Here is a 27,291-nt window from a genome sequence, read left to right on the forward strand (position 1 = left end):
AGCAGACAGAAACAAATGCAAGACCCTGAGGTGGGTCTAACATACATAATATGTTAGAGCAGGGATTGGCAGACTAGGGACTGCAGGCCAAATCTGGCCTGCTAATCTTTGGTTAATTAGCATGTATTTATTCTTTTAGTATCTTACTGTCCATAGTTGCTTCATACTACAAAGGTAGAGTTGAGTAGTTGCTACACAGACTAAAATATTTACCGTCTGACCCTTTACAGAATAAATTTGTTGTCTCCTGTTTTATAGCAAGGTGAGTAATACAGCCGAAGCAGAATGAGTGAGGGGTAATTGTAATACAGGAGGAAGTGAGGTTAGGGAGGTCAGGCTATGGGAGATGGGGGAGAGGGGTGTGGAGGTTGTATAGGGCCTTGCGGTTTATTGAGAATGTTGTTTTTTAGTCTGAATAAAATGAGATCTCCTTGAAAAGATTTTATCCTGAATTCTCCTGAAATAATCCCCAAATACTCTTGTTTCTGTCTTTGGCCTTCTTTCTATTTGGCATAAGACAGCCACTGAGATCTCATTAAAACAAGTGTGATGAGGACACTTTTTAAAGCCCTTTCTGAGTAGACTGGAAGAGATGAGATCCAAAACATAGGTGGAAGGATTGGCCTTAGCTTAAAATACCATCTCTGTTTTAACAGGAATAGGTTTGTAAGTCTGGTGATGAGAAGGAGCTTCTGCCCCATGGCTTCTGTTTTCTCTGTGAAATGAAGGACAGAATCATCTGAAAATGTCGACATAGCAGAGAGATTGCAAGTTTGAGGATAGTGAAAAACACTCAATAGTTACTGCTAGAGAAGTAGGAAGGTTATTGGGCAGTGTCAGTGTCTCAGGGATAGCTGGTGACCATGAGTTTACTGTACTACCCATCTTATTCCTTTCTATATCCCCAGTAGCTGATCTAGCTCTCTGCTCATGAAACATGAAATCATGACCTGAGCTGAAGTCAGATGCTTAACCTACTGAGCCATTCAGGCACCCCTCATATTTTCTTAATTTTTAATGAAATAGTTCAAATAAACAGAACATAGTATAAAACTTAGATATTGCTCGAATTTGTTTTGATTAAAAATGTTAGAGAAACAATATTTCCCTTCATATTCCGTTCCATTCCTTCTCCCTCCTTTTTTGGGCATGGCCACAGACCTATAAATCATTCACATGTACATATTTATGATTTTGGTACATATGTATGTAGCCATATCAATATATAGCATAATTTTGTGCATTTTATAGCTTCTGCGAACAGTATCATATTACCTGTCCTTTTGTAGCTTGCTATTTTCACTCATCATTCTATTTAGTAAGTGAGTGAGTGAGTGAGTGAGTGAGTGAGAGCGCATGTGCAAGTCGGGGAGGGGCAAAGAGAGAGAGAATCCCACCCAGGCGGAGCCTGATGCAGGGCTTGATACCACAAACCATGAGATTGTGACCTGAGCTGAAGTTGGACACTTAATCGTCTGTGCCATCCAAGTACCCCTGTTTCTTTTCTATTTTTGCTATATAGTGGTTATTCATTCTCCTATTTGAAGGATCTTTAGGTTATTTCAAATTTGCAGTTTTATAGCAGTGCTACAACAAATACTCATGTTTATTTTTCTGTATAGTGTATGTAAGTATACTTTTCTATAAGCAGAATTATTCTATTATAAAGTGTATTTCTTGAAGCTTTAGAGTGGATATTTCTAGCTTGCTCTTTAAAGTGTTTGTGTTAATTTACCATAGGTATAAAAGATTTGAGCAGACTCTGAAACTACTATGCTATTTAAACAGTTCTCAAGTCTTGGCTTAGAAGAGGAGGATTATAAAGAAATTAAGCCTCATCAGGGATTAGTTACCCCTTTATCACCCAACAGATGACAAGCCCAATATATATTAGGTGGATATGGATAATTTTTGGTGAGTATGGAAAAGGAAAGGTAATAGAAAGCAAAAGTGAAAGGAAAATGTATCAGACATGATTGTGTTTGGCTATATGTTTGTTCAAACAGAGTTGGGGTTTTTTTTCTTATAATAAAAAGTCAGGTAGTCAGTAATCCAGGTCTGGTTAAGCCTAAACACCCTTCCTAGTCTGCCATCCTTAGCATGTGGCTTTGATTGCGCCCTCTCCAGGATTCTAGATAGAAAGGAGAAAGGGCAGAAGGCATAGTTCAGCTGAATCCTGTAAGTCTCACCCAGTAGACTTCCTCCTGCATCTCTTTGGTCAGAACTGGATCATATGTCTCCTAGCTATAAGGTATCTGAAGAGGCAAGCACCTTCTGAACGAAAACACAGTTTTGTTAGTAAGAAAGAAGAGGAAACAGGTAAAGCATACCTTGGTAATACTGCAGGTTTGGTTCCAGACTACCCCAGCAAAGCAAATATCATAATAAAATGAATCAAAAGAATTTTTTGGTTTCCCAGCCCATATAAAAGTTATGTTTACACTATACTGTAGTCTTATTAAGTGTGCAGCAGCATTATATCTATAAAAACAATGTACCTACCTTAGTTCAAAAATACTTTATTGCTAAGAACTGCTAACCACCATCTGAGCTTTCAGTGAGTTGTAATCTTTGTGCTGGTGAAGGGTCTTGCCTTGATGTTGATGGCTGTTGACTGATCAGGGTGGTGGTTGCTGAAAGTTGGGATGACTGTGGCAGTTTCTTAGATGAGACAAGAATAAAGTTGGTCACATCAATTAACTATTCCTTTCATGAACAGTCTCTCTATAGCATGTGATGCTGTTTGATTGCCTTTTACCCACAGAAAAATTTTTTCAAAATTGGAGTCAATCCTCCCAAGCTCTGATACTGCTTTATCAGCTTTGTTTATGTAGCATTCTGAATCCTTTGTATCATTTCGACAATCTTCACAGCATCTTCACCAGGAGTAGATTCCATCTCAAGAAACCACTTTCTTTGCTCATCCATGAGAAGCTGCTCCTCATCTGTTCAAGTTTTAATATGAGGTTGTAGCAATTCAGTCCCATCTTTAGGCTCCACTTGTCATTCTAGTTCTCTTGCTCTTTCTACCGTGTATGCAGTTTACTTCTTCCACAGAAGTCTTAAACCCCTCAGTCACTTACGAGGACTTGTTTATGTTGATATTTTGACTTCTTCGCATGAGCCACAAATGTTTTTCATGGCATTTAGAATGGTGAATCCTTGCCAGAAGGTTTTCAGTTTTCTTTAATCAGTGTCTGTGGCCACTATAGCTTTATGAAATGTATTTTTTAAATAATAAGCCTTGAAAGTGAAAATGATAACTTGATCCCTAGGCTGCAGAATGGATGTGTGTCAGAAGGCATGAAAACAACATCCATCTTGTACATCTCCATCAGTGCTCTTGGGTGACCAGGTGCACTGTCAGTGAGCAGTAATACTTTGAAAGGAATCTTTTTTTCCTGAACAGTTGGTCTCAATAGTGGTCTTAAAGTATTCAGGAAACCATGTTGCAAGCCATGTGCTCTCATCCAGGCTTTGTTGTGCCATTCATGGAGCACAGGCAGAGTAGATTTAGCATAATTCTCAAGGGCCCTATGATTCTCAGAAGGGTAAATGAACAACCTTAAAAGTCACCAATTGTATTAGCCCCTAACAAGAGAGTCATCCTGTCCTTTAAAGCTTTGAAGCCTGGCATTGACTTCTCTCTAGCTATTAAAGTCCTCCATGGCACCTTCTTCCATTAAGGCTTATTTTATCTGCATCGAAAATCTGTTGTTTGGTGTGGCCACCTTCATGAATTGTCTTAGCTATGTCCTTTGGATAGCTGGCTATAGCTTCTGCATCAGCACTTACTGCTTCGCCTTGCATCTTTATGTTCTGTCTCCACAGCTTCTTTCCTTAAACCTCATGAACCAGCCTCTTCAAGAGCCTCTGCAGCTTCTTCACCTCTCTCAGCCTTCATAGAATTGAGGAGAGTTAGGGCCTTACTGTGGTTAGACTTTGGATTAAGGGAATATTGTGGCTGGTTGATCTTCTGTCCAGACCATTAAAACTTTCTCCCTATCAGCAATAGGCCATTTTCCTTTTTTATCATTTGTATGTTCTCTGGAGTGGCACTTTTAACTTCTTTCAAGGACTTTTCTTTTGTATTCACAAGTTGACCCACTGTTTGGTGTAAGAGACCTCGTTGTTGACCTGTCTCGGCTTTTGATGTGCCTTTTTGATGTGCCATACTCGATAAGCTTAATCATTTCTAGCTTTTGATTTAATTTGAGAGATATGCGACTCTTTCTTTCACTGGAACACTTAAAGACCATTGTAAGGTTATTAGCTGGCCTAATTTCAGCATTGGTATGTCTCAGGAAATGGGATGGCCCAAAGAGAAGGAAAGAGAAGAAGAAATGGCCCTTTGGTAGAGTAGTCAGTTAAGTTCACTTATCAGTTAAGTTTGCCATCTTAAATGGGTGTGATTCATGGAGCCCCAAAGCAATTACAGTAGTAACATCAAATGAGCACTGATCACAGATCACTATAAAAAATATAATAATAATGAAATATTGTGAGATTTACCAAAATGTGACAGAGACATGAAGTGAGCAAATGCTTTTGGAAAAATGGCACCAATAGACTTGCTCGAGGCAAGGTTGCCACAAACCTTCAATTTGAACAAAATGCAGTATCTGCAAAAGCACAATAAAGTGAAGCTCAATAGAAGGGATAGGTCTGTACTGGATAAATACTTAGCGATGTCCTTTATAGTTAACTTTTATAGAACATCCAATGTTCTATCCCATAGATTGTGGTTGGGATGTTTGGGAAAGCACACAATAGCTGATCAGTAAATATTTGTTGAGTAAATGAATGAATCACTTTAAAACCTGCAATAGATAATACTTCTCTTGAATTAACTTGTTTGACAAACAGTGTTGCTGCGGGATTGTGATTTTAAAGTGAGTTTTTCCCTAAGTTTTGTTTGTTTAAATTTTATGTCTCTGAAATTCATTTGCATCTCTTTTATAGTTTCTTTTTGAGAAAACTTTGGGAAAATGCTTATATAACTGAATGATCTTTTTACCAGTTATGATTGTGCTTGGAGGTTCATATTCTGTCATGATTCTGTTTTCTCTGTGGTTTTAGGGACATATCCATGTAATCTAGGAGAGCTAGAGTAATCATTGTTTTCATGTCTGAAAAGAACTGAGCCAAACACAGAAATACTAAGAATTTAACATTTTGGGGTTAAGAGAAATATAAGCCAGTGAAGTATAATTTTTCAGCTGCTTTATTTATAAATGAAGAAATGAGGATCAGAGTTTGTTTTGAGACATACACAAAATTTACCACCAAGTGAATTAGGATTCGTGAACCTGGGAACCTTGAACTATTAGTGTTATTCCCTCAGTTTCTTCTGTCATGTTGTTACCAAATTGGAATCATTTCAAATAATAGAGGAGATCTTTCTCCTTCACCATCCCCCCCCAAAAAATACAGTGTCCTTTTACCTTGGGTCAGAGCCACAGTGAAATCCTGAGTTGTTTTCTGAACAAAAACATATAGAAGAATATTAGTTTGTGTTTAATAAACCCCTAGTGTTAAGTTGAAGTGTTTTTTTTTTTTCTTTAAGATTTTTTTTTTATGTTTATTTTTGAGAGAGAGCACAGCTGGGAAGGGGCACAGAGATGGGGGACAGAGGACCCGAAGTGGGCTCCGCAGTGACAGCAGCAAGCCCAATATGGGGCTTGAACCCACAAACCACGAGATCCTGACCTGAGCTGAAGTCGGACACTCAACTGATTGAGCCACCTAGGGGCCCCAACTTGAAGTTATTTTTTAAAATTGTAATCAGTATTTTAATTGTTAACCAAGATGTTAATTTAATTAGATTTCCTGGTATGCTAACCAATCTCAATGATCAGGAATTTACTAAGGCTACTTTATCAGTGGGAAGAAGACACACAAATTAGATTACTATTGTCATGTCTTTAATTTCCTTAGTGGAATGCTTACATTAAATCAATGACAATGTAGAGGGGGAAGAGCAATACTGATACTCTGTTCTCAGGTTCTGAATGTTTCTTGGTAGTTCTTGAATGGTTTGTTTGTAACATGAATGAAGTAAAGGAAATAGTGATTTATAATTAAAATATTAACTCTTTTAAAGATACTGCATTCTTTTTTTAAAACACATGTCTCCATATCGCTTCTATGTATTCCATTTTATACCTATGAAATACATTGTAATACTGGTTTATCAACTTGGCATAATGTGTGCACAATCATCTATAAAAATTACTTTTCTGGGGTGCCTGGGCAGCTCAGTCGGTTAAGCGTCTGACTCTTGGCTCAGCTCAGGTCATGATCTCGCGTTTCATGAAATCGAGCCCTGCATTGGGCTCTGCACTGAGTGTGGAGACTGCTTGGGATTCTCTCTCTTCCTCTCTGCTCCTTCCCTGCTCGTTCTCTCTCAAAAATAAGTAAATAAACAGTACCAAAAAATTACTACTTTGCTAAAACTTCATTTAGAGCTAAGGTTTGTTTTGTTTTGTTTCGTTTTGTTTTGTTTTAGTTGTAAGGATAGTGTGAAATAATGGGAAGTGTAGGTAAAATTAGTACTTAATGAATTCTCTGAAAACACTCTGCTCAAATTCTCTGAGCACTGGTTAACATTGTGTATGCAATCTCTGTAATCCCATTTAGAGGTTCTGCTCTTTACCAAATACGGTTTTTGCACTATTGAGTACTCCATAAAAGTTACAAATACATAGCCAATTAAGGTAAAAAGAGGAATTGATGATAAACATATATAGTTTATAACATATTAATTTCTGAAATGTTAACTAATGGCATTTGATAAAGTAAATTGTAATATAACCACATTGAGGAGTATTATATAATTAAGTCTGATTTCTGTAAAAGGCATTAAATATCATAAAGTGCTAATGTTTCAATGAAAAAATGAGGCAATGTGATCCCAACTTTGTCAAAAATACACAACACTGGAATGAAGTAACCTCAGATATTAATAGTGATTGCCTCTGGGGAATGAGTATTGTGGACATTTTATTCTTTCTGTGGGCATATGTTTCATTTTCTGTACAGAATTGTGTTACTTTTATAATCTGTATAAAGCATAAAACAAACATTTTCCCACTGCCATGCTCATGTTACCTCTCTGAAATGAAGTCCTCACTGACTTGCAAGGAAGAACATTTGTCACTTTTTAAAACAAATATGGTCTTTTGGAAATGTTTTATGTAGTATTTTTAGTTCATATTTTTGAGCCATCACTTGAGCTTGAATAAATTATTTGAATTGTATAAACATTTTCATTCCATTGAGAACACTGAAGCTAAAAGTATAAAGCATAAACCTGAAGCTTTCTGAATAATTGTTTATTTTTATTTTTTCTTTTCATTTTTTTTTTTTAAGTTTACTTATTTATTGTGAGACGGAGCACAAACAGGGGAGGAGCAGAGGGGGAGGGAGAAGCCCAAGCGGACTCTGTGCAGCCAGGGCAGTGTAGGGCCCCGCACGGGGTTCGAACTCATAAAACTGTTGCGATCATAACCTGAGCCAAAATCAACTGGATGCCCAACCGACTGAGCCACCCAGGTGCCCCTGAGTAACTGTTTCTTAATATTTAGAAGTTGTGCTTCAGAGTTTGGTAATTTCCTTCACTGTCAGATTTGAGGTTTCTTGTTTTTGTTTTAGTTTTTGGTCAAATGTCCATTGACAAACCACCTCTTTTTGAGAGCAAAAATTGCAAGTGGGAATATATATTATGTTTACCCTTTTATGTTTTATAATCTTGAATGCTTAGATTTATGTAAATCTTTTCCTGATTTTTAGAGGACCAGAAGGAAAATGAAAAGATGAAAAGTGAAGAGCAGCCAATAAATTCAGAAACCTGCTCCACACCCAGTGCTCTGGAAGAGGCTACTGTGAAAGTAGAAAAGGAGGATGAAAAGGAACTTGTGAAACTGCCCGTCATAGTCAAGCTAGAAAAACCTTTGCCAGAAAGCGAGGATAAAAGGATTATTAAAGAAGAAAGCGATTCCTTCAAGGAAAATGTCAAACCCACTAAAGTTGAAGTTAAGGAATTTAGAGCAGATCCGAAAGATACCAAAAGTAGCACGGAGAAGCTAGAGCCAGAGAGGCTAGAGTTCGGTGGCAGTGTCAGGTCTTCTCAAGAGATCACTGAGAAGTCGACTGAAGAAACCGAGAAACTTAAAAATGACCAGCAGGCCAAGATACCACTAAAAAAACGAGAAATTAAACTGAGTGATGATTTTGACAGTCCAATCAAAGGACCTTTGTGTAAATCCGTTACTCCAACAAAAGAGTTTTTGAAAGATGAAATAAAACAAGAGGAAGAGACTTGTAAAAGGATCTCCACAATCACTATTTTGGGTCATGAAGGGAAACAACTGGTAAATGGAGAAGTTAGTGATGAAAAGGTAACTCCAAATTTTAAAACAGAACAAATGGAGACAAAGTTTTATGATACAAAGGAAGATAGCTGTAGCCCCTCTAAAGACAGGAGCGTCATCATGGAGGGAAATGGAGCAGAGTCCTTAAATTCTGTCATAACGAATATGAAAATAGGTGATCTTGAGAAGGAAGTGGTCCCTGTGGGGAAAGATGCAGATAATTCAGTATCAGTCTTAGAGACCCAGAATCAAAAAGGACAGCTAGAGGAAACCGGTCCTCCAGAAATGGAAATCTCTCTTGAGACTTCTGAGATGGCAAAGGATCTCTCTTTGAAAACTGCTTTATCTGCCACTGAATCTTGCACCCTGAAGGTTGACGAGAAGTCTCCCAAAAGTAAAAAGGATAAGCGCCCACCAGTCCTAGAATGTCTTGAAAAGTTAGAGAAGTCCAAAAAAACTTTTCTTGATAAGGACACACAAAGATTGAGTCCAATACCAGAGGAGGTTCCGAAGTATACTCTAGAATCAGTAAAGTCAGTCTCTCCCGAGGCAGCGGAAACTTCTGCACCATCTAACATGACTGACCACTGTGAGAAGTTAGCCTCAGAAAAAGAAGTGGTAGAATGTCAGAGTACAAGTTCCATTGAAGGTCATTCCCTGGAAAAAACAGACCCAGAAATTCTAAAAAAGGATTCTGAATCCACAAAGGTAGAAACGGATAATCTGGACAATGCCCAGACCTCTGGCACAGAGGATCCTTCTGAGACAAAGGGTTCTATGCAAAAAAGCAAATTTAAATATAAGTTGATTCCTGAGGAAGAAACCACTGCCTCAGAAAACACAGAGATAACCTCTGAAAGGCAGAAAGAGGGCATCAAATTAACAATTAGGATATCCAGTCGGAAGAAGAAGCCAGATTCTCCTCCCCAAATTCTAGAACCAGAAACCAAGCAAGAGAAGACAGAAAAGGAAGAAGAGAAAACAAACGTAGGTCGTACCTTGAGGCGGTCTCCAAGAATATCTAGACCCACAGCAAAAGTGGCTGAGATCAGAGATCAGAAAGCTGATAAAAAAAGAGGGGAAGGAGAAGATGAAGTGGAAGAAGAGTCAGCAGCTTCGCAGAAAGCAGACAAAAAAGAAAATTTGAAAAAAACAGAGAAGGATACAAATTCTAAAGTAAGCAAGGTAAAATTTCTCCTATTTCAAGTTTTAATTTTTATTAGAAATAATTGGGTCTAAGTGTAACTCTTGGTTTGGCTAAACAGAAGTCATTCAAAGAGAACTTTAAAAAAAAAAAAAGGTATCTTTCTTCCTTTGTCTGTGTTGTCTTTTCTCAGTAGTTGTCAACAGACATTAAATTTTCAGACTATACAATCTTGTCATCTTTTAAATGTTTTCTCTGTTACAGGTATTACGGGAATATATTTTCTATGTAAACTGTAGGTGATACCCAGCCTGTAGGATTGAAAACTGAAAATACCCCATACACACTGTTAATAGAAACACTTGTAACATCTCTTTCCAGTTCTTTTTCCATACGTTCATGGGTATGTTCATAAATATTTACCCATTCACTGAAACAATAAATTAAATCGAATATGTTCATTTTTCTATGAATGTTTCACTTATCAGTGTGTCTCTGAACTCTTTCCATGTCTGTACATGTAGTCTACCTTTTGGTTATTGATGGCTACATAGTATTCCATAGTGTGGATGTACCTCAGTTTATTAACCACTCCCTTATTGATTGACATTTAGGTTGTTTCCAATTTTTCACTATTACAGGCAATGCTGCATTGAAGATCCTTTTGGACATAAGTGAGTATTTCTTTAGAATAGACTCCTAGAATTGGCATTGCTGGGTCAAGGGGCATGTGTATTTTAACTTTTGATAGCTATTGCCACACTGCCCTCCCCAAAAGGCCCCGTTCGTACACCCTCTCATTACTAAGTATGAGAGTGTCTATTTTCCCCCATTTTAATCATTAGTCTTAGAAGCCAGAATTCTATTTCCTATAACTCTTCTTTTTAAGCCAGACCTTGACAAGTCTTTGGCAAGTTTATAGGAGTTTGTTGTAATTAAAAGTGCTACTTTTGTTTTTAATTTATTTAAGTGATCAGATTGTTCTTCATAGTAAGTGATCCTTTCTTCCCTAAAATACTGAAATTTTAATTCTTAAAAATAATTTCCCCTTCTGTTGTTAGAATTATTTTGGTCTTTGATGGGGACTTATACTATAGGAATGAACTGAAATATGAATTAAAAGACTGTGAAACCAGGGAGTAAAAAAGCAGTTTACAACATTATAAACTTATTCTCTGAATAATATATTTCAATATTTGTCAGGATTTTTATATGCAGTTCTGACCTATGAAAAATTTTGCATTCACCTCTAATATGAGAATTTAAATTTTTATGTTAACAATATGTGAGAATATAGTCAGTGCTCTATTATAAATAGAGCCTTTAAAATGTGCATGGCCTTTGACCCAGAATCCTTTTCAAGGAATTTATCCTAACCACAGAGGTTTGTAAAAATTTACATTTAGAAGGACCCATTTTTTATGAAAGTGAAAAACTGGGAAACTACCTAAATGTCTGTCTAGTAAGAGATTAGATAAATACAGCTATGTGATGGCATATCATACAGTCATCTACAGTGATGTAAATAATATTTTTTCATTAGGGAAAATATTTAAAAGAGAGAATGTTAATTATAATCCCCTCCAACAAAAATAGAATAAATTATGTAAATATGTACCAAAATTTAATAGTAGGTAGATCTGTGATAAGGATATAATAATTTTCATTTTCTTCTTATATATTGACTAAACATGGACATATAATCAGAAGTTTGTTTTTTAACGTTCTCATTATACCAAATTATCCCAATTTTTAATTCTATACAAGGTAAAACCCAAAGGCAAAGTTCGATGGACTGGTTCTCGAACACGTGGCAGGTGGAAATATTCTAGCAATGATGAAAGTGAAGGGTCGGACAGTGAAAAATCATCTGCAGCTTCCGAAGAAGAGGAAGAAAAAGAAAGCGAAGAAGCCATCCTAGCAGATGATGATGAACCGTGCAAAAAATGTGGCCTTCCAAACCATCCTGAACTAGTATGTACCTGATCTAAATGGATAGTCTTCATCTTACTGGCATGTTGTGGTTACCCAAAGGCAGTCTAACTCTTCTAGGTTTGATCATGATTTGAAATTTGTTTATTGCTGCGCAACTTATGTGTACAAAATAATCTTTGTTTCTCAAATAATAACCCAATTGTGCTTTCATTCTACTTGGTTTATATATTGCTGTTTCCTCTACTTAAGGATACACTCTTAACCTCTTCTCACAATCAGTGAATTAGTCAAATATTTTTATTCTTTTTCTTTAAATGTTTCCTCTTTCCCTTTCAGTTAATTCATAATGATATTTCTGAAGTGCCAACTTTAAAGAAGGCCTAATGGCCTTATTGCCTTCTGTGGAAACATTTAAGTCAAGTAGTAACCTAGTAGGGCTTTACACTTTGGGAAATAGGCAGTCTTAAAGAAAAAAAAAAAACAATTAAGAAGATAAATTATAGACCATATATATTCAGAGGAATAGTGAGATTTACATGGTACTTTCTTACCCAGGAAGTTCTTCAAAGATAGCCTAAATCAGGAAAACCAGTTCCTAACCTGTTTATATATTTTTTGCAGTTCATAAGTGCTTTCTAGAGAGCCTGTTGAAGAAACACTCTTGTAAATGAATGCCCAATTCTATACAACCAGCCTTTTTTTTTTTTTTTTAATAGATCTGACTTGAGAGGCAATTTCCAACTACTAAGTAGAAAGAAAAGTAAAGAAAGATGGTTCCACGTAGGTAGAATTTTGTTTAGCAGAAACTTTTTGGAATCCATTAAAGTTTGGAAAATTCATCTGAGGTAGTTCTCCAAGACTCTTTTTCCTAGAAAGCTCTGTGGGGTAATGGGAAAAGCATTGGAGCAGGACACACTTGGATGGAGGTCCTGCTTTCACCCCTTATTAGGTGCTCTAGTTTGTATCTTAATTTCTTTGTTATAAAATGAAAATAATACCACATACTTCTTTTGAGGGCTGTTTTTAGTAAGTTATGTAAAGTTGACCTACCACAATTCCTGACCTCTAGTATGTGCTAGTTTAAAGTTATTTGTGGTTTACTTGTTCTTTTCTTCCTTGATGTTAAAATCATACCTGGAAATTAAATGTATCAATGATGTTTATCATATCCCCGCAGTTTCAGAGAATTCAAGTAAAAGATAAAACTTAGAACCAGAGAATGACTTTAGCTCTGAGAAGAATATATGTTGAAATTTTGCTGAAAAGACCCTTCCAAGAATTTTTATGATCATCAGGCTGTGAAAATTAGGTCAAGATTTTCGTGTGAGGCCAAGAAGAGATTTGCGATAGTGGTTTTTTTCTGCTCTCCAAATGAAAAACTAACACGTGTGTTCTTTCTTGGCCATTTCTGTATCTTTTTAAAATAAGAGAGTGCACTTTAACTGAGGCAGCAATAGATGTCAACAACAAAAGGGGTGTGAGGAAATGAGACGTAAAATGAGGTGAGCAGAGATGATACTGAGGAGATGGAGAAGTTGCACCCTCCTTGGAATACACACAGGACTTTCATTTATTTCGTTATTTTAACGACTGCTCTGAAAACCCCGTTGCTGGTTACTGTGCTAAAAAGGAATGCCATTGGAAACTGAAGACCCAAATGTGGATTGCTTGTGCCCAGTGTTTAAGAATAATCATCAAGTCAAAATGTCAAGCAACTACTATATGTTATGTGGTAGGGAAATGATTCTGAATTAGAAAGACATCGTCCCTGTCCTCACTGAGCTTACAGCAGAAAAATAAATTCATTGATGAGTATATAACTCTATGGGGTGTTCCAGATGTTTTAGTCAAAGTAAATGCATTATTGCCTGAGGCTTGGAAACCTTACCTAGTAGTTTATCTTAATGGAATTTTATATTTATTGCAGAATAGAGGCAAACATCATTTTTAAAAAGTTGGATTCCAAAAGTTTACTTTTAATTTTGTTATTTAAAATTCAGATTATGTTTTATCTTGGAAACAATGTGATTAATGAAATCAGGTGCCCAGGTTAGTCCACATATGCCTGTGTGATCAGTCAGTCATATAACTCAAGTGTAACACTCACATGACTTAGTATGGAATTCTGGGTATTGGCAGCAAATGGTGATGATGCATTGTATGGAGAAAGGGAAAGATAGTTTTTCACTTCTAAATCGTTGCACATGGATGCACATCCCACCACCCTCCTCTACCCTCCATGGTTCGTGTGAGCAGTTTAGAAACTGCTTTACGTGTATACTACAGTTGAACACATAAATGAAGTATAGAGAATTGGAGCCAGCTTTCGCAGTGTCAGAGAAAAGAAGTTAAGAGATAAGCAAGCACAAAGGCTAGAATGGGCCCTGTGGTGCTGGATACTAGTATGAACTGATGTTTGTTTATTTTAATACAGATACCTGTGTATGCATAGGTTGCTATACATACGTCTGCTTCCTAGCTCTGTCCTCTGAGAGAGCTTAGAAGTGGTCATACCTAGTATCATAGCATTCAGTACCTAGATGGTGGTTTCTAAATACCATTCTCCAATCATGGAACCAGGGCTTCTAGGAGAAATGGCTAGTTCAAAGGCTTGGGCAGGGAAAATATAAGATGTGCCTGGAGCATCCTGTCCTGAAGTGTCAGAGAGTAAAAAAGTGCTTTCAAAGAAAAGATGCAAATGAGTCTTAAGGACACAGGAGCCTACCTGGAAAAACTCCCAGTGTGTCTGTGGCTGGGGCAACTTGAACAATAAATTAATAGTTTAGATTCTAGCCTAAAGAAAATAAATCTTCATTAGTTAATCCTGATATAAAGAAGTGATTGAAAAACAAATAAATGGAAGGAGAAGGGCATATTTTCTTCACAGAATTTCAAATAGTAGAAGGCATGGAAATAGCGAATCATCATTAGAACACCACCGTAACAGCTGTTGTAAGCAATAATTGTAGCACTGATGAGTGCTAAAATTAGTGGGTGAAATTTATTAATTACTGTGGTTGATTTTAGCTTATATCTCCAAATTCTTTGGTACTCCTCCCTCTAGAAAGTGGAGCTTAATTCTCCTCCCCTTGAATGTGGGCTGGACTTGTCCTTTCTAATGAGAATAGGTATGGAAAGTGAAAAGTAGTAACTTTACAGTGATGAAAACCAACAGATACTATCATAGTCAAGTAATCAAGGTTAATATTACTACTAATAAGTCATAGTGGTGTCATGTACTCCCAGATATGATGCAGTGAGCAGGGCACTTCACCTCTGTTGAATTCTTCTCCAAAACGCATAACCTCAGTCTAATCAAGAGAAGACTTCAGACAAACCCAAAATGAGGGGCAGTCTGCATAATATCTGACTAGTACTCTTCAAAATTGTCAAAGTCATGGAAAACAGAAAGACCAAGTTATTACAGATCAGAGGAGATTGAGAAAACATGGTTAAATGGGATATAACATCCTGGATTTTTCTGGAATCAGAAAAAGGACATTAGTGGAAAAGCTGGTGAAATCTGAATATGGTCTATTGGTTACTTAAGAGTAATGTACTGATGTTAATTTCTTAATTTTGATAAATGTCCCATGGTTATGTAAGATGTTAACATGAATGGAAGCAGGATAAAAGATTTATGAAAACTCTACTGTCTTTGCAACTCTTCTGTAAATCTAAAATTATTTAAAAATAAGGTTTTTTTAAGTTAAACATTCCTGAGTGTACGTTTTAAGTTTTAGAGAATTGGTCATCTTAAACTCCGATAACATAAAGTGACAACTTAAGGCTAATTATTAGCCTTTGTTTGCGAACATGATGGCCCTTAACTATAGCTTCATTCCTTATACCTTCATCCCTTTCTTATTTGAATTGACATGATAAAAAGAATCATGAATGTTTCTTACAGACCAGCAATTGAAATGCTATTTAAAGTGGGATTTATGTGTATTTTTAAAATCTTCTGTGTGGTAGGGAAGTTTATGATCCTTGAGCTATAAAACTCTATTATAAAAAGAATATATTGTTACAGCCCTTGAGGAATGCTAAAAAAGGATTATAACTCTAGTTCAGAAAAATTTGTAATTTTTCACCAAATTTTGCAGGTCAGCATTTTGTAAATGATTTTATTTTACTTTTTAAAAAACTGACATGTTAGGTCCCTCATTACAGAGTTTTTTAGTTTTAGGCAAATGAAGATACTTTGATATAGCATATTTCTTAGTACAGTTCTAAAAAATATTGAAATTTCGTTAACTTCAGAATCATTGAATTCTAGTTACAGTTAGGTTGACATTAACCTGTGGTTTATTTCAGATTCTTCTGTGTGACTCTTGTGACAGTGGATACCACACTGCCTGCCTTCGCCCTCCTCTGATGATCATCCCAGATGGAGAATGGTTCTGCCCGCCTTGCCAACATGTATGACCCAGCATAGCTTTGTTTGTAGTCTTCAGTTTTATAGTCCAATTAATGAGACTTCTTGACAGCCACTAAACATTTTTAATCTTCGAAGCAATTTCTAAATATTATTTATCTTTTGTTTGAAGTTCTGTGAATTTTGAGACTATTGGAAAACTACCTTTTATTAATATCTTTTAAACCTTTTTTTTTTTTTTTTTTTTTTTTACTCCCAGAACATTTATTTCTCAAGGACCTCTAATTTTTATAAAATTCTAATCTCTAATTTTTTTCACACTTGTTAACAGGCAAAAATGGCCCCAAATTAAAATGATTTGTGAGGACAGAAATAAGTTTCTTCCTGTTCTTGTTTCATCCTCTTTTCCATTTCTACCTACCTCCTTCTTGTCAGTTTTATGGATGGTATTATGAATTATGTAGCACTATGATGCTACTATGAATAGAAACATGGATTATATTTCTCTTCTATCTTGACTCAGGTAAATTTCTTTTGAAAGCTGAAGAAAAGGTTCTTTTTATGCCACCATACCCAAGGGGTCTCTCTCTTACAAGTCCAGTCTCATTTCACTTTAGAAATGATGGGCATTATCGCATTTCCCAGTAAAGTGGACTTCCTTGGCTTAACATAGCTTTATCAGTTACATTCTTCAGCTCTTTTTTGACCCAGTAACCATGTGGCATGGTTTTGTAATTTTTTGACATCCGCTTTTGAAAAATAGTGATTGGCACCATTATATTATATTTTATGTAGAACTTTCTCCCTTAAAAATGTTGTGGGGTTTTTAAAACGTTTTAATCACTATCATGTAAGCATGTGGAGCCAAATGCTATTTTAAACATTCATTACTACCAGCTAGATAGGCATAGGATGTATTTCTTGATGAGGCTGTAAGTTTCCCTAACATGTGCATTACTTCAGAGATAACTGTGCCCATCTTTAGTTCAGTGGAGGCCAGGGCACCTCTTGATTTAATTAAACAGAAGGAGCATCTCAGTGTTTCCTTACTCTGTGGCCCCTTATCGGCTCTCATAATAGCACAGTATCCATGACCTAACTAAAATTCAAGGGATAAATGATTGTGGAAAGGTGTTAAAAATGACATTCCTGGGGACTCCTGGCTGGCTTAGTTGGTAGAGCATATGACCCTTGATCATGAGCTCAAGCTTCGCATTGGGCATAGAGCTTACTTTAAAAGTAATAATAATAGTAACACTTATGTTTTGCTCTTCCAGAAACTACTGTGTGAGAAATTAGAAGAACAGTTGCAGGATTTGGATGTGGCCTTAAAGAAGAAGGAGCGTGCTGAACGCAGGTATTGTGAAATGTGTGTTAATGTTTTACTTGGGAATTTGGTAGCAAAATTGTCTTCCAGCACAGGTTAATATATCTTTCTAAAGCAGGAATTGGCAAACTGTGACCTGTAGGTCAAATTTGGCGTGCTTCTTGTTTTTATACTGCCTACTAAGAATTTTATTTTTCATTTTTAAATGATTGGGAAAAAAATCAAAACAAGAATCTTATTTCATGACACATGAAAATGATATAGTCTGAATTCATGGTCCAGAAAAAAAGTGTTATTGGAACACAGCCATGTTCATTTGTTTATATATTGCCTGTTGCTGCTTTTGCACTGCAGCAGCACAGTTGACTAGTTGCAACAGAGACCATATGACCTGCCACGCCTAATTTATTATCTGTCCTTTTACAGGAAAAGTTTGCCCACTCTTGATCTAAAACATTTATCAAAACCTACTCTGAATAAATATTGGCCCAATTATTGTGGAGGATATGTACCTTACTCAGTATGTAGTGAGTACAAGAAGATTCTAAGAACTGGTCTAGTTACCCATGTCATCTCTTTGGTGGGCGGAATTAATACCGGTGAGATAAAGAGCATTTAAATGCTGAACTATGTCATAAGAGTCATAACTTACAGTCATAAGAAATGCCTCCCTTTTCGATATACCACTGCAATGTCGTCTTAAAGCAGTTGGAGAATGCTTCTTGGAGGAGGTAAGAATGGAGTTGAACCCAATCTTTAAAAGGGGGCTCAAAATCAAGACAGTAAGTTTATGTTTATTTATATTTATGTGTACCTTCTTTGATTAATCTATTGCTAAACAGTTTTCATGCCTACTGTGTACCAAACTGAAGAGAAAAGGTGAGTGAGCCAAAACTCTCCTTAGATGGAGCTCAGCTCTGTCAGAATACAGACATTGGAGCCAGTGATACAGTAAAGTAGATTAAGGTATATTCAGAGCAATACAAGAACACTGTGGAGGGGCATTTTAGTTGGGTTAGGGATTTGGGTTATCGGGCAAGTCCTTGGAAGGTAACTTAGGGTTGGATATGCAGAGAAAGGTATTTCAGGCAAAGAACCAAATGCAAGCAAGGACAAAGTGTGAACATGAGAGTGGGAGAGTGGTAGGAGATGAAGCTCTAAAAGTGGGTTGAGGCTGAACTGTGAACTGTTTGGACTATTTGAGTAGGGAATTTGAATTCTTCCTTATAGGTGGTAAGAAAGCCATCAAAGGAGAGATAAGTATGATCAGATTTTTGTTTCAGAAAAAATGCCCTGGTAACACTAAGAAGAAGGAATTAAAGTCCATACTGTTGCAGTAGAGACTAGGAGAGCCAGTGCGCCCTGAACTGGGGCATTCATTATGCAAGAAAGTGGGTGTGTTAAAGAGAATCTTCCGAAAATTAAGCAGTAGGATTTGATTCCCATTTGTACTTAGTATGAGAAAATCTAAGCAATGTCTCCTGGTTGGTCTTATTACCTTCATTTGCTGCTGCTGTAACTTTTACCTGCTATCTCACAGTCTTCCCCCCTTTATACCAAAGCTTGCTTTATAAAGGCAGTCAGCTAGCTCATTTGATAATCCACAGACTTTACTCTGCAAACTGTGCACTCTGTGCGTTCAGCCTCTAGATCCTGTTTTTGTCCTTACTAGTCAGCTTGAGCTCTCTGGTTTATAATGGATGCTACTTGGTTTAAAGACAAAATTAGTCTCTAAAGTTAACTAGGAGATTAAAGTACCTCATTGTTTAAAATCAGTTTTCTAAATGCCTTTGTATTTAGAAACTGGGTAATAATCCTATATATAATTATTAGGACTCTTTTGATATTCAGAGTTGTCCCTGTTTTTATTTTTGACACTGGAAAAAAAATCTAACTTAAGGATGCTTCAAATTAAATCATAATAAAAATTAGGCATTTTCTTTATTCTTTTTGAAACCTGCCTGCCCTGCTGAGAAACGAGCAGTTTTCTCATGTCCTGAAGCTGATTTGACTCAGCAATGCAGATAATTAATAGGTTCAGACCTTAAGGGCTTGGAAAAAAATATATTCTCTAAACATCAAGTCTGTAAACCACCTAAGAATTTGTCTGATACTCAGATTAATTATATCTGCTTGTTTTTTTGGAGACTTATGATACTTATGCCTTTTATATTTGGAAAGACTGGTTAAATATTTTGGACTGTTGCCTCATATACTATAAAGTATACTGTTGCAATTAAGGAATATTTAAAAATTTTAAATTTTAGAAATTTATGTTCAAATATGCCACAGTATTTGTTCACACTAGCGGTCTCTCATTTACTAACTCATTTGCTTTCTCTTCTACCTTTGATAGTCCTCTTTACTTAAATGTCATCCTTTAAGAGGACATCTATAATTGTGGCTTTGGATCACACACTAAATCCTTTTTGAGATTGGATCACAGAAAGGAGTGCCAAGTTGTTACAAGGAGACCAGTCTGGCACAAAGCCAGTTAACCGAATTAATTGCTGTTATTTTTTAATTCTCCCTAATAATCTGGGTAAAAAAGTTTTCCTTATAGCTCCTAATGTACATGCTTCCTGATGTATATGAATCTTAGGGGCTCTAAACAGCAAAATATTTATATTTCTAAAGTAACTAATATATTAAGTATAAATTCCGCGTGACTTCATCTGTTTTTAAAAATGAGCATTTTTATTCATCCTTTTTAAAATGTGTGAAATAATTTCTAGAAACTTCGAGCCTAGCACAAGGGCATCTTTCCCCTTGTTCATTCATTTGTTCAGCATTTAGTGAGCACTTACTTTATGCCAGGCAATGTAATCAACATGAAGTATATTATGTGGCCTTTATCTTAAAGGGCTCTAAAGTATGGTGAAAAAGATGGATTTGTCAGTGAGTAATTAGTGACTAGCTAGCGGCTGTCTACAGAGCTGGAGCTGTGATGCTCCGTGAAATTTGATGTTTCTCAGAAGTTCCTCCAACTGGTTTGTAAACATCCCTTCCAGACCTTGGTGCCAGAAATTATTTGGGAATTCAAATAGCTCTGTACTTTCAGAGTACTTTTACTAGTGTTCACTAGCAAGAGAGTTGGATTTAATCAGGGTTGGAATTTTCCAGGTAATGTAACAGAGGGAAGGAGAGAAAGAGACAAGGAATTTGAAAGTGTATGCAAAGGAGTATTTATATTGATGGACCGTGGAGTCTAAGCCAGGTAAGAGGGAAAGTAAGGACATAAGGGAGTCATGGACAGTGAAAAGACGCTAGGGTCAATGTATAGACGTCCCACTGGAGTCAGGGAATTGTTGAAATCAGTGTACCAGAGGGAGTGAGCGGGAAAGGGAGCCAGTAGAAGTCAGAGAATAGATTCCCTGTACCTGAAATTTTAGGAGGGGTGTGGTTATTTATAATGATGAGGCCTGGGCCCAATATGATCTTTGAGCTAGGTGGTGGTGAGATGGAATGGAAGATGTATCTTTCTGTAAGACTAATGAGCAAGAGAATGCTGTGATGAGAAATCATACCTACCTTCAAGATCCTACTCATTAACACCTATTTAAAGCCTCAACTTCCTCAGCTCTTCAAACAAGTTATTCTTTTCTCATGTTTCCATTATACCTATTAGTAATGAGCTACAGTCAGTTGTTAAATAATTGTGAGGACAAGAACCATGTATTATTTACCTTTAGGATTCCCAAGCCTGGAACAAATCGTTACCTAATATGGTGGATGTGAACTAAATGTTTTTCAGCTGGGTTGAGGAGAGAATAATAATTAAGTGAAAGTAGATTTTTAGGTATAAAAGAGGAAACTGCTACAACAGTAAACTTGGTCATTTTAAGGACGGATAAAGGTTGAACATATTTAGTATAAAAGAGGAAACTGATAAAATAGTAAACTTGGTTAGTTTAAGGACAGATATGTGTTGAACATATTTAGTACAGAGAACTCAAGTTCTGACTTACCCATGAAGCCTTCCCTGTTAATTTCAGCTAGTATTGTTCTTGCCTTTCCTAGTTTTTAATTCATTAACTGTACTATTTTTTATTAGGTTTTGATTAAAATAACTTTATCATTTTCTTACCTGCCAATTTTACTGAATGGCTTTATAACCCATCTCAAAAAGACTGTAAGATTCTTGTTACCAGAGCCAAGAGGGCAATATAAGCTGTGTTCTAAAGGACCCAGGTGACTGGATGATTAATACCCTTCTATAAGGGACATCATCACAAATAAAAGGAGGAGGAGTGGTCACTATTTTCTTTCAGTTCAACATACATATAACACCTCATCTGTTCTTGGTGAATTGAATTAACTTTGAGAGAACCAATTTGTTATGTAAAATCTGTTGAATTAAAATCAACAAAGGTTTGTTTCTTTGAAAAGAAACTATGGAGATCTCGTTAGTGTTCTAAAACCACATTTTCTAGAGAAGTGTTAACTGGCTCTAAAAATAATCTTCATTGGAGCAAGTAGGGTGCAGAGCCATGTGGCTGCATTGCGTTTTTTCCTCCTCTTTGAAAGATTGGTCTTGGTATCATTCACTTGGACCTTGACATGGTTCTATTGTATAGAATTCTTTTATATATATGTATATATATATACTATATTTATTACCATGAGATGATAGCTGTATGTACACATATATGAAAACTTCCAGCATAACAAAGATCTAGTTTGTCCAGTGTTGACTGTCTAATCACTTTATCAGTGAGTCTCTTCATGAAGTTTCCTTGTCTATTTCAGTTTGCAGGTTTTATTTTATTAGTATAATTACTTATAAGGCTACAATTTTCAGCTACATCTTTTTACAATTTTTACCATTAGAAAGTTGTGTGCCTCCCACAGATAGCAATACGATAAGCTTTATCGACAGTAGCTAACGTCTGTGACCTAGCCTCTGCTATTACCATGAAATCAAAATTTTAGTAGTCTGTGTTAATAATGTTTTCCTAACAATTTTATTTTTAGCAAATCTCATTTTGCATGCATTTTTGTTTTTCATTTAAAGGAAAGAACGTTTGGTGTATGTGGGTATCAGTATTGAGAACATCATTCCTCCACAAGTAAGTTTCTGGTTTGCGGTATTTTTTAAAGAAGAGACTACCATAATTGTTCTAAAATTAACCCACTGTGTGTAATGTGAGTAGTTTTAAATATATAGTGTACCTATCTTATTAAAAATAAAATTTAAGACCTTAAATCACCTGTATTTTCCTTCATGATAAAAATTACATATGTACTGGGATGCCTGGATGGCTCATTCAGTAGAGGGGGTGACTCTGGATCCTCAGGGTCGTGAGTTTGACCCCTATGATGGGTGTAGAGTTTACTTAAATACTACTACTACTACAATTAAATATATACTGATAGCTCCAAAATGTAATACCATCCAAATCAGATTTATATAACACACCCCAGTAGGCTCTATATTCTCCTTTCCTCCTGTTTTTTTTTAAAGCCCTGTGTTGGGTAATTTGTTTTTAGCTTCTTTATGTGTTATTTATATAAAGTGACAAAAGAATAGTTCAGGGTTTTTAATTCTGTGCTTTAGGAGTTGGTTATTAGAAACTTCAATATTTGTTCTTAACCGATGGTTTCTTTGGAGGGTTATTGTTTTGCATTTATTGGTCTAATTTATAATTACGGATGTCTCATGAGTGAAAGTACATGTAACATGGTTTTCATTTCAAATGAAGAAATGTTCTTAATTTCATACATTATTTAGTTTGGGCTTAATTAAATCACACACTTAAGTAAGTGGTCTTGGTTAGTTACTGTCCTTCAGCACCATGCTTCTTTTTTTTTATAAATCCATTATTTTGTTGATTCAGCATACTTAGTGAATATCTTACATGTGTTAAATTATTGGTTAAAAAATTATCATTGGAGGGCAGCCTTGATGACTCAGTTGGTTGAGCATCCAACTTCAGCTCACATCGTGATCTCACAGTTGGTGAGTTTTAGGCCCCACATCAGACTCACTGCTATTAGCACAGAGCCTGCTCCGGATCCTCTGTCCCCCCTCCCCCCCTCTCTCTCTTTCCCTCCCCTGCTCGCTCTCTCTCTCTCTCTCTCTCTCTCTCTCTCTGTCTCAAAAATAAATAAACATTAAAAAATTTATCAGTGGGGAAACTTCATCATGGTTGTTTTAAAAGAGGTAATTGTAAAATCACAGAAATATAAGAATTTTAATACAGAAGTGCTTCAGCCTTTGATCACCAATATTCTTTTTAATCTCTCTACTTAGCGTTTCTGTGTGTATTCAGTTTTGGGCAGGGGATCACCTCATTTTTTCAGATCTTTTACATGTGCTGTCTAAACAGACATTAGAAAACTATTAATTTCAAGTAACTTTCTGTCCTAATAACCTACATATTTATTATCATATTTTTAAACCAGGAGCCAGATTTTTCTGAAGATCATGAAGAAAAGAAAAAAGATTCAAAAAAATCCAAAGCAAACTTGCTTGAAAGGCGGTCAACAAGAACACGGAAATGTATAAGTTATAGGTATGAAATATGTAGAAATGGTTATAATGAAAAAGTGTAAAATGTTTTATAAATTATACAACATGGCCCAAAAGTATCTGCTTTTCCCCATCATAATGGTCATTAGTAGTTGTGTATATGTTACTTACTATCTTTAGAATCATACAGCTTTAGAGCAGCCAGCATGATCTTTTCAAAATGTAAATTTGCTCATGTCATCCTCTTCTGCTTTGTCAGATTTCTATAGCTCTTGGAGTAAGGACTGATGCCTTTACAAGGCCCCTAAAGGCACTGCATAGCCCACTCTGTGCTTAGCTTTTTGGTTCCATCTCATCCACATTTTTCCTTACTCTGTCAATATCAGCCACAGTCTTCTTTCAGCTCCTTTGCATATGCTATTTATTGTACCTAAGACCTCCCTCCTGTTTTTGCTTGTTAACCCTCTCTTAATCAAATCTATTATATGCCCTCATAGCAACCAGTTCTTCTTTTGAAAGCACTTATGATGATTGTAATGATTGTGATTTTAATTATCGAATTAATATTTCTCTCCCCCATTGGACTATTGTTAGCATGAAGGTAAGGACCAATGTCTGTTTCACACATGCTTCTGCCTTTTACAGCTCGCATAGTGCCCCAAGTAGTAAGTGTTCCATAAATGCCTGTTGAAAGAATCAGTAAATATAATTGGGTTTACTGTCTGCCACCAGAAATATCAGAGAGGAAAGGAGGGAGACAGAGGTCACTCTGTTAGTAGCTAAACCTACACTAAAATGTTGTCTTCTAAATGTCTGCTAGTCTAGTGTTCTTTCCACTTGTCTCACTAAAATAGTAAGTAAGTTATATTCTAATTATTGTAGATCATTGTTTGACCTCTGGTCTCCTTAGATAACACCAAAAGAGTCTTTAACTTGAATAACTGGAGGTGAAAAACAAAATTGATTTCATGGAAGTTTGAGCTCGCTTCTTGTTTATGAACTTTTTCATCAGTGATCATGGAAGAGTTCCCATGTATTGTTTGCTGCTGTTGTTAATTGTTAAAACTGTAAAATGCAGTGCAATCAGTAAATGTAAAATCCTTAATACATATGAGAATGGTACCCATCTTATTCTTTAAAAAACAAAAGCTTTGAAAAATAAAAAACACCATTTTATATGAAATCATTATAACTAATGAAATCAAAGTCTACTGATGGGAAGGGCAAGCATAAAGTCAAGTTCTGCTGTAATCCAACATATGTTTTCCTAAAAATTATCATCCTGTGCAAAAACACAATAAAAACCATAGGGATTATAGGAAATACGGAGGTAGGGCCACACTCAAAAATTTCAGTAGTGACACTTTTTTTTAAAGATGTGACTCTAATAAAAATGCAGTACCATTTGGCAGATGTTAAATGGTTAAGAACTAATATAAATACTGCACTAAATATGACATTTTATGCTGAAAAAGCCCTGGTTTGTCTGTGGAAGTGATTGAGGTGGGTTGCAGTTTGTAAATTATTACGTGGTGGTAGAAGGAGAGTTCTTTGAAATCAACCAGGAAGTTGTAACACCAGACGCAGCTGGCTATAACTTATAACACACGTGATGAGCTGAGGTTGCTGGTGGATATTTGAGGGGTGTGTGTGTTGTGTGTTGTGTATGCCTGTGTGGCTAGATGCACTTTTCTACATTTACCTAGCGTTTATCACAAATAAAATTACTTACAGGTATAAAATACACATTATGCTTGAATTGTTTCCTAATATATCAGTCATGTTATAACAGTTTACATTTTCAGAACAAGCCTTCTAGCAGGACTATATTATCTTTCAACCTTGATGTTGCTAAAGGAAGCAGGGATTTACTCTTAGTATTGTGTCTTGGATATACACCCAGAAGTGAGATTGCTGGATAATCATATGGTAGTTCTCTTTTTGTTTTATTGGGGAACTGCTGTGATGTTTTCCATGGCAGCTGCGCCATTTTGCATTGCCACCAGCAGTGTGTAGTGTTTCCAGGTTTTCCACATCCTTGCCAACAGTTGTTGGCTTTGGGTTTTTTGTTTGTTTGTTTTTGGGGTTTTGTTTGTTTGTTGTTTTTGTTTTTGTTTTTGTTTTTGCTGGTGACTGTCCTAGCAGATGTGAGGCAGTATGTCATGATTTTGCTTTGCATTTTCCTAATGGTTATTGGTGATCATCCTTTCATGTGCTTGGTAGGTGTTTGTATATCTCTTGTTATTTTTTACTTATTATTTCTGCTTCTTGGTACTTTTTAAAGAAATTTAACTGAGATGTATTAAGAGAGTCCTTCATATGCTTTCTCTTAATTTTAAGTTTTATTCTTCATATTTAAGCTCTAAATACACCTAGAATTTAATTTGTACATGGCACGCAATGGGATTATAGTTAGTATAAAATGTAAAGCACTTAGTAAAGTATTACCACAGAAAGAAGACAAAAAAGAATTTCATCACTATTATCATTTCATAATTATTTATCGGATTTTTATTGCTTCTAACAGAGAGGATAACATAAGAGTTGACTATAGGGAGCATTGGATTGGGGTACAGAAGGCTAAGACTATAGTTTCACTGTACCGTGTATTACCCATGTAACTTGGAATGGTCCAGTTCTCTAGGTCTTGGTTGATGGCGGATTAATGCAGATGATCCCTTCAGCTCTAAAATTGTATGACAGTAATATAGAAACTTACGATAAACTATATTCTTCAGCATAAAATGTATTATGTGATTCATTTAGTTCCCAAAAAGGTTTAAGGAAGGCATATAATCTTAGTGTAAGGAACAACTTTTTAAACATAGCACCAAACATAGAAACAATAATGGAAAGGATATTTGATTACGTGAAAGTTAAGAAAGACTCAGACAAAAGCATTTACTTCTAAAATATTTTCTTCTACTTTTTTAATTTTTAATGTTTCAATTTTTTATTTAAATTCCAGTCAGTTAACATATAGTGTAATAATAGTTTCAGGAGTAGAATTTAGTGATTCATCACTTACATATAACACCCAGTACTCATCACAACAAGTGCTCTCCTTGGTACCTCATCACCCATTTAACCCACCATCCTCCCTTGCACCTCCCCTCCAGCAACCCTCAGTTTGTTCTCTAGAGTTAAGAGTCTCTTTTATGGTTTGCCTTGCTCTTCTTTTTGTTTGTTTTCTTCCTTCCCCTATGTTCATCTGTTTTGTTTAGAAAGTATTTTCTTGCAAAGAAATTTTGCAGAGGAGTTAGAATTCAAAAGAAATGCCTTATGAATTTTAAAAATTACAATGAGTATAATTTTTTTTCATGGTGGAAATACAATAGCTTTTTACATGATGTCTATAAAGGTTGTTGCATCTACTGAGGTCAGGTATAAAGACTTTTTTCTTAGGAAACCAGTTACTTAAGGGAGATCAAGGTTTTGTTTATTTTGGAGACTAGAACTAGACAGGGTGACTTTTTAAATTTGTCTTGTTTGTTTTTGTTTGTGGAGGGGGCTGACAGGCGATGTTATGGGCACATATTCATAATTGTAGCAGGGCAAGATGTCAGTGTTCATTTCTCAAAACGTAAAATATAAACAAAGGGGAAAGGGGAAATGTACTTTGGATAGAAATAATTGCAACATATGACAAAGAGATTAAAATCT

At 35.9% G+C, this 27,291-nt stretch overlaps 1 protein-coding gene across 2 annotated transcripts in view; it reads left to right on the forward strand.

Moving 5' to 3' along the window:
- RSF1 (remodeling and spacing factor 1) overlaps positions 1-27,291 on the forward strand; it is a 161,460-nt gene that overhangs the window by 117,224 nt on the left and 16,945 nt on the right. Inside the window, exons 6-11 of one of the 2 annotated variants that reach the window (XM_047879204.1) lie at positions 7,792-9,548; positions 11,284-11,490; positions 15,769-15,873; positions 17,107-17,186; positions 22,171-22,225; positions 23,562-23,671. In XM_047879204.1, the coding sequence (XP_047735160.1) occupies positions 7,792-9,548; positions 11,284-11,490; positions 15,769-15,873; positions 17,107-17,186; positions 22,171-22,225; positions 23,562-23,671 (2,314 nt within the window). Of the gene's footprint in view, positions 1-7,791; positions 9,558-11,283; positions 11,491-15,768; positions 15,874-17,106; positions 17,187-22,170; positions 22,226-23,561; positions 23,672-27,291 lie in introns of both variants that reach the window. The other variant, XM_047879203.1, reaches the window with a different exon arrangement.

Source organism: Prionailurus viverrinus, chromosome D1, assembly GCF_022837055.1.
Source record: "Prionailurus viverrinus isolate Anna chromosome D1, UM_Priviv_1.0, whole genome shotgun sequence".
NCBI lineage: Eukaryota > Metazoa > Chordata > Mammalia > Carnivora > Felidae > Prionailurus > Prionailurus viverrinus.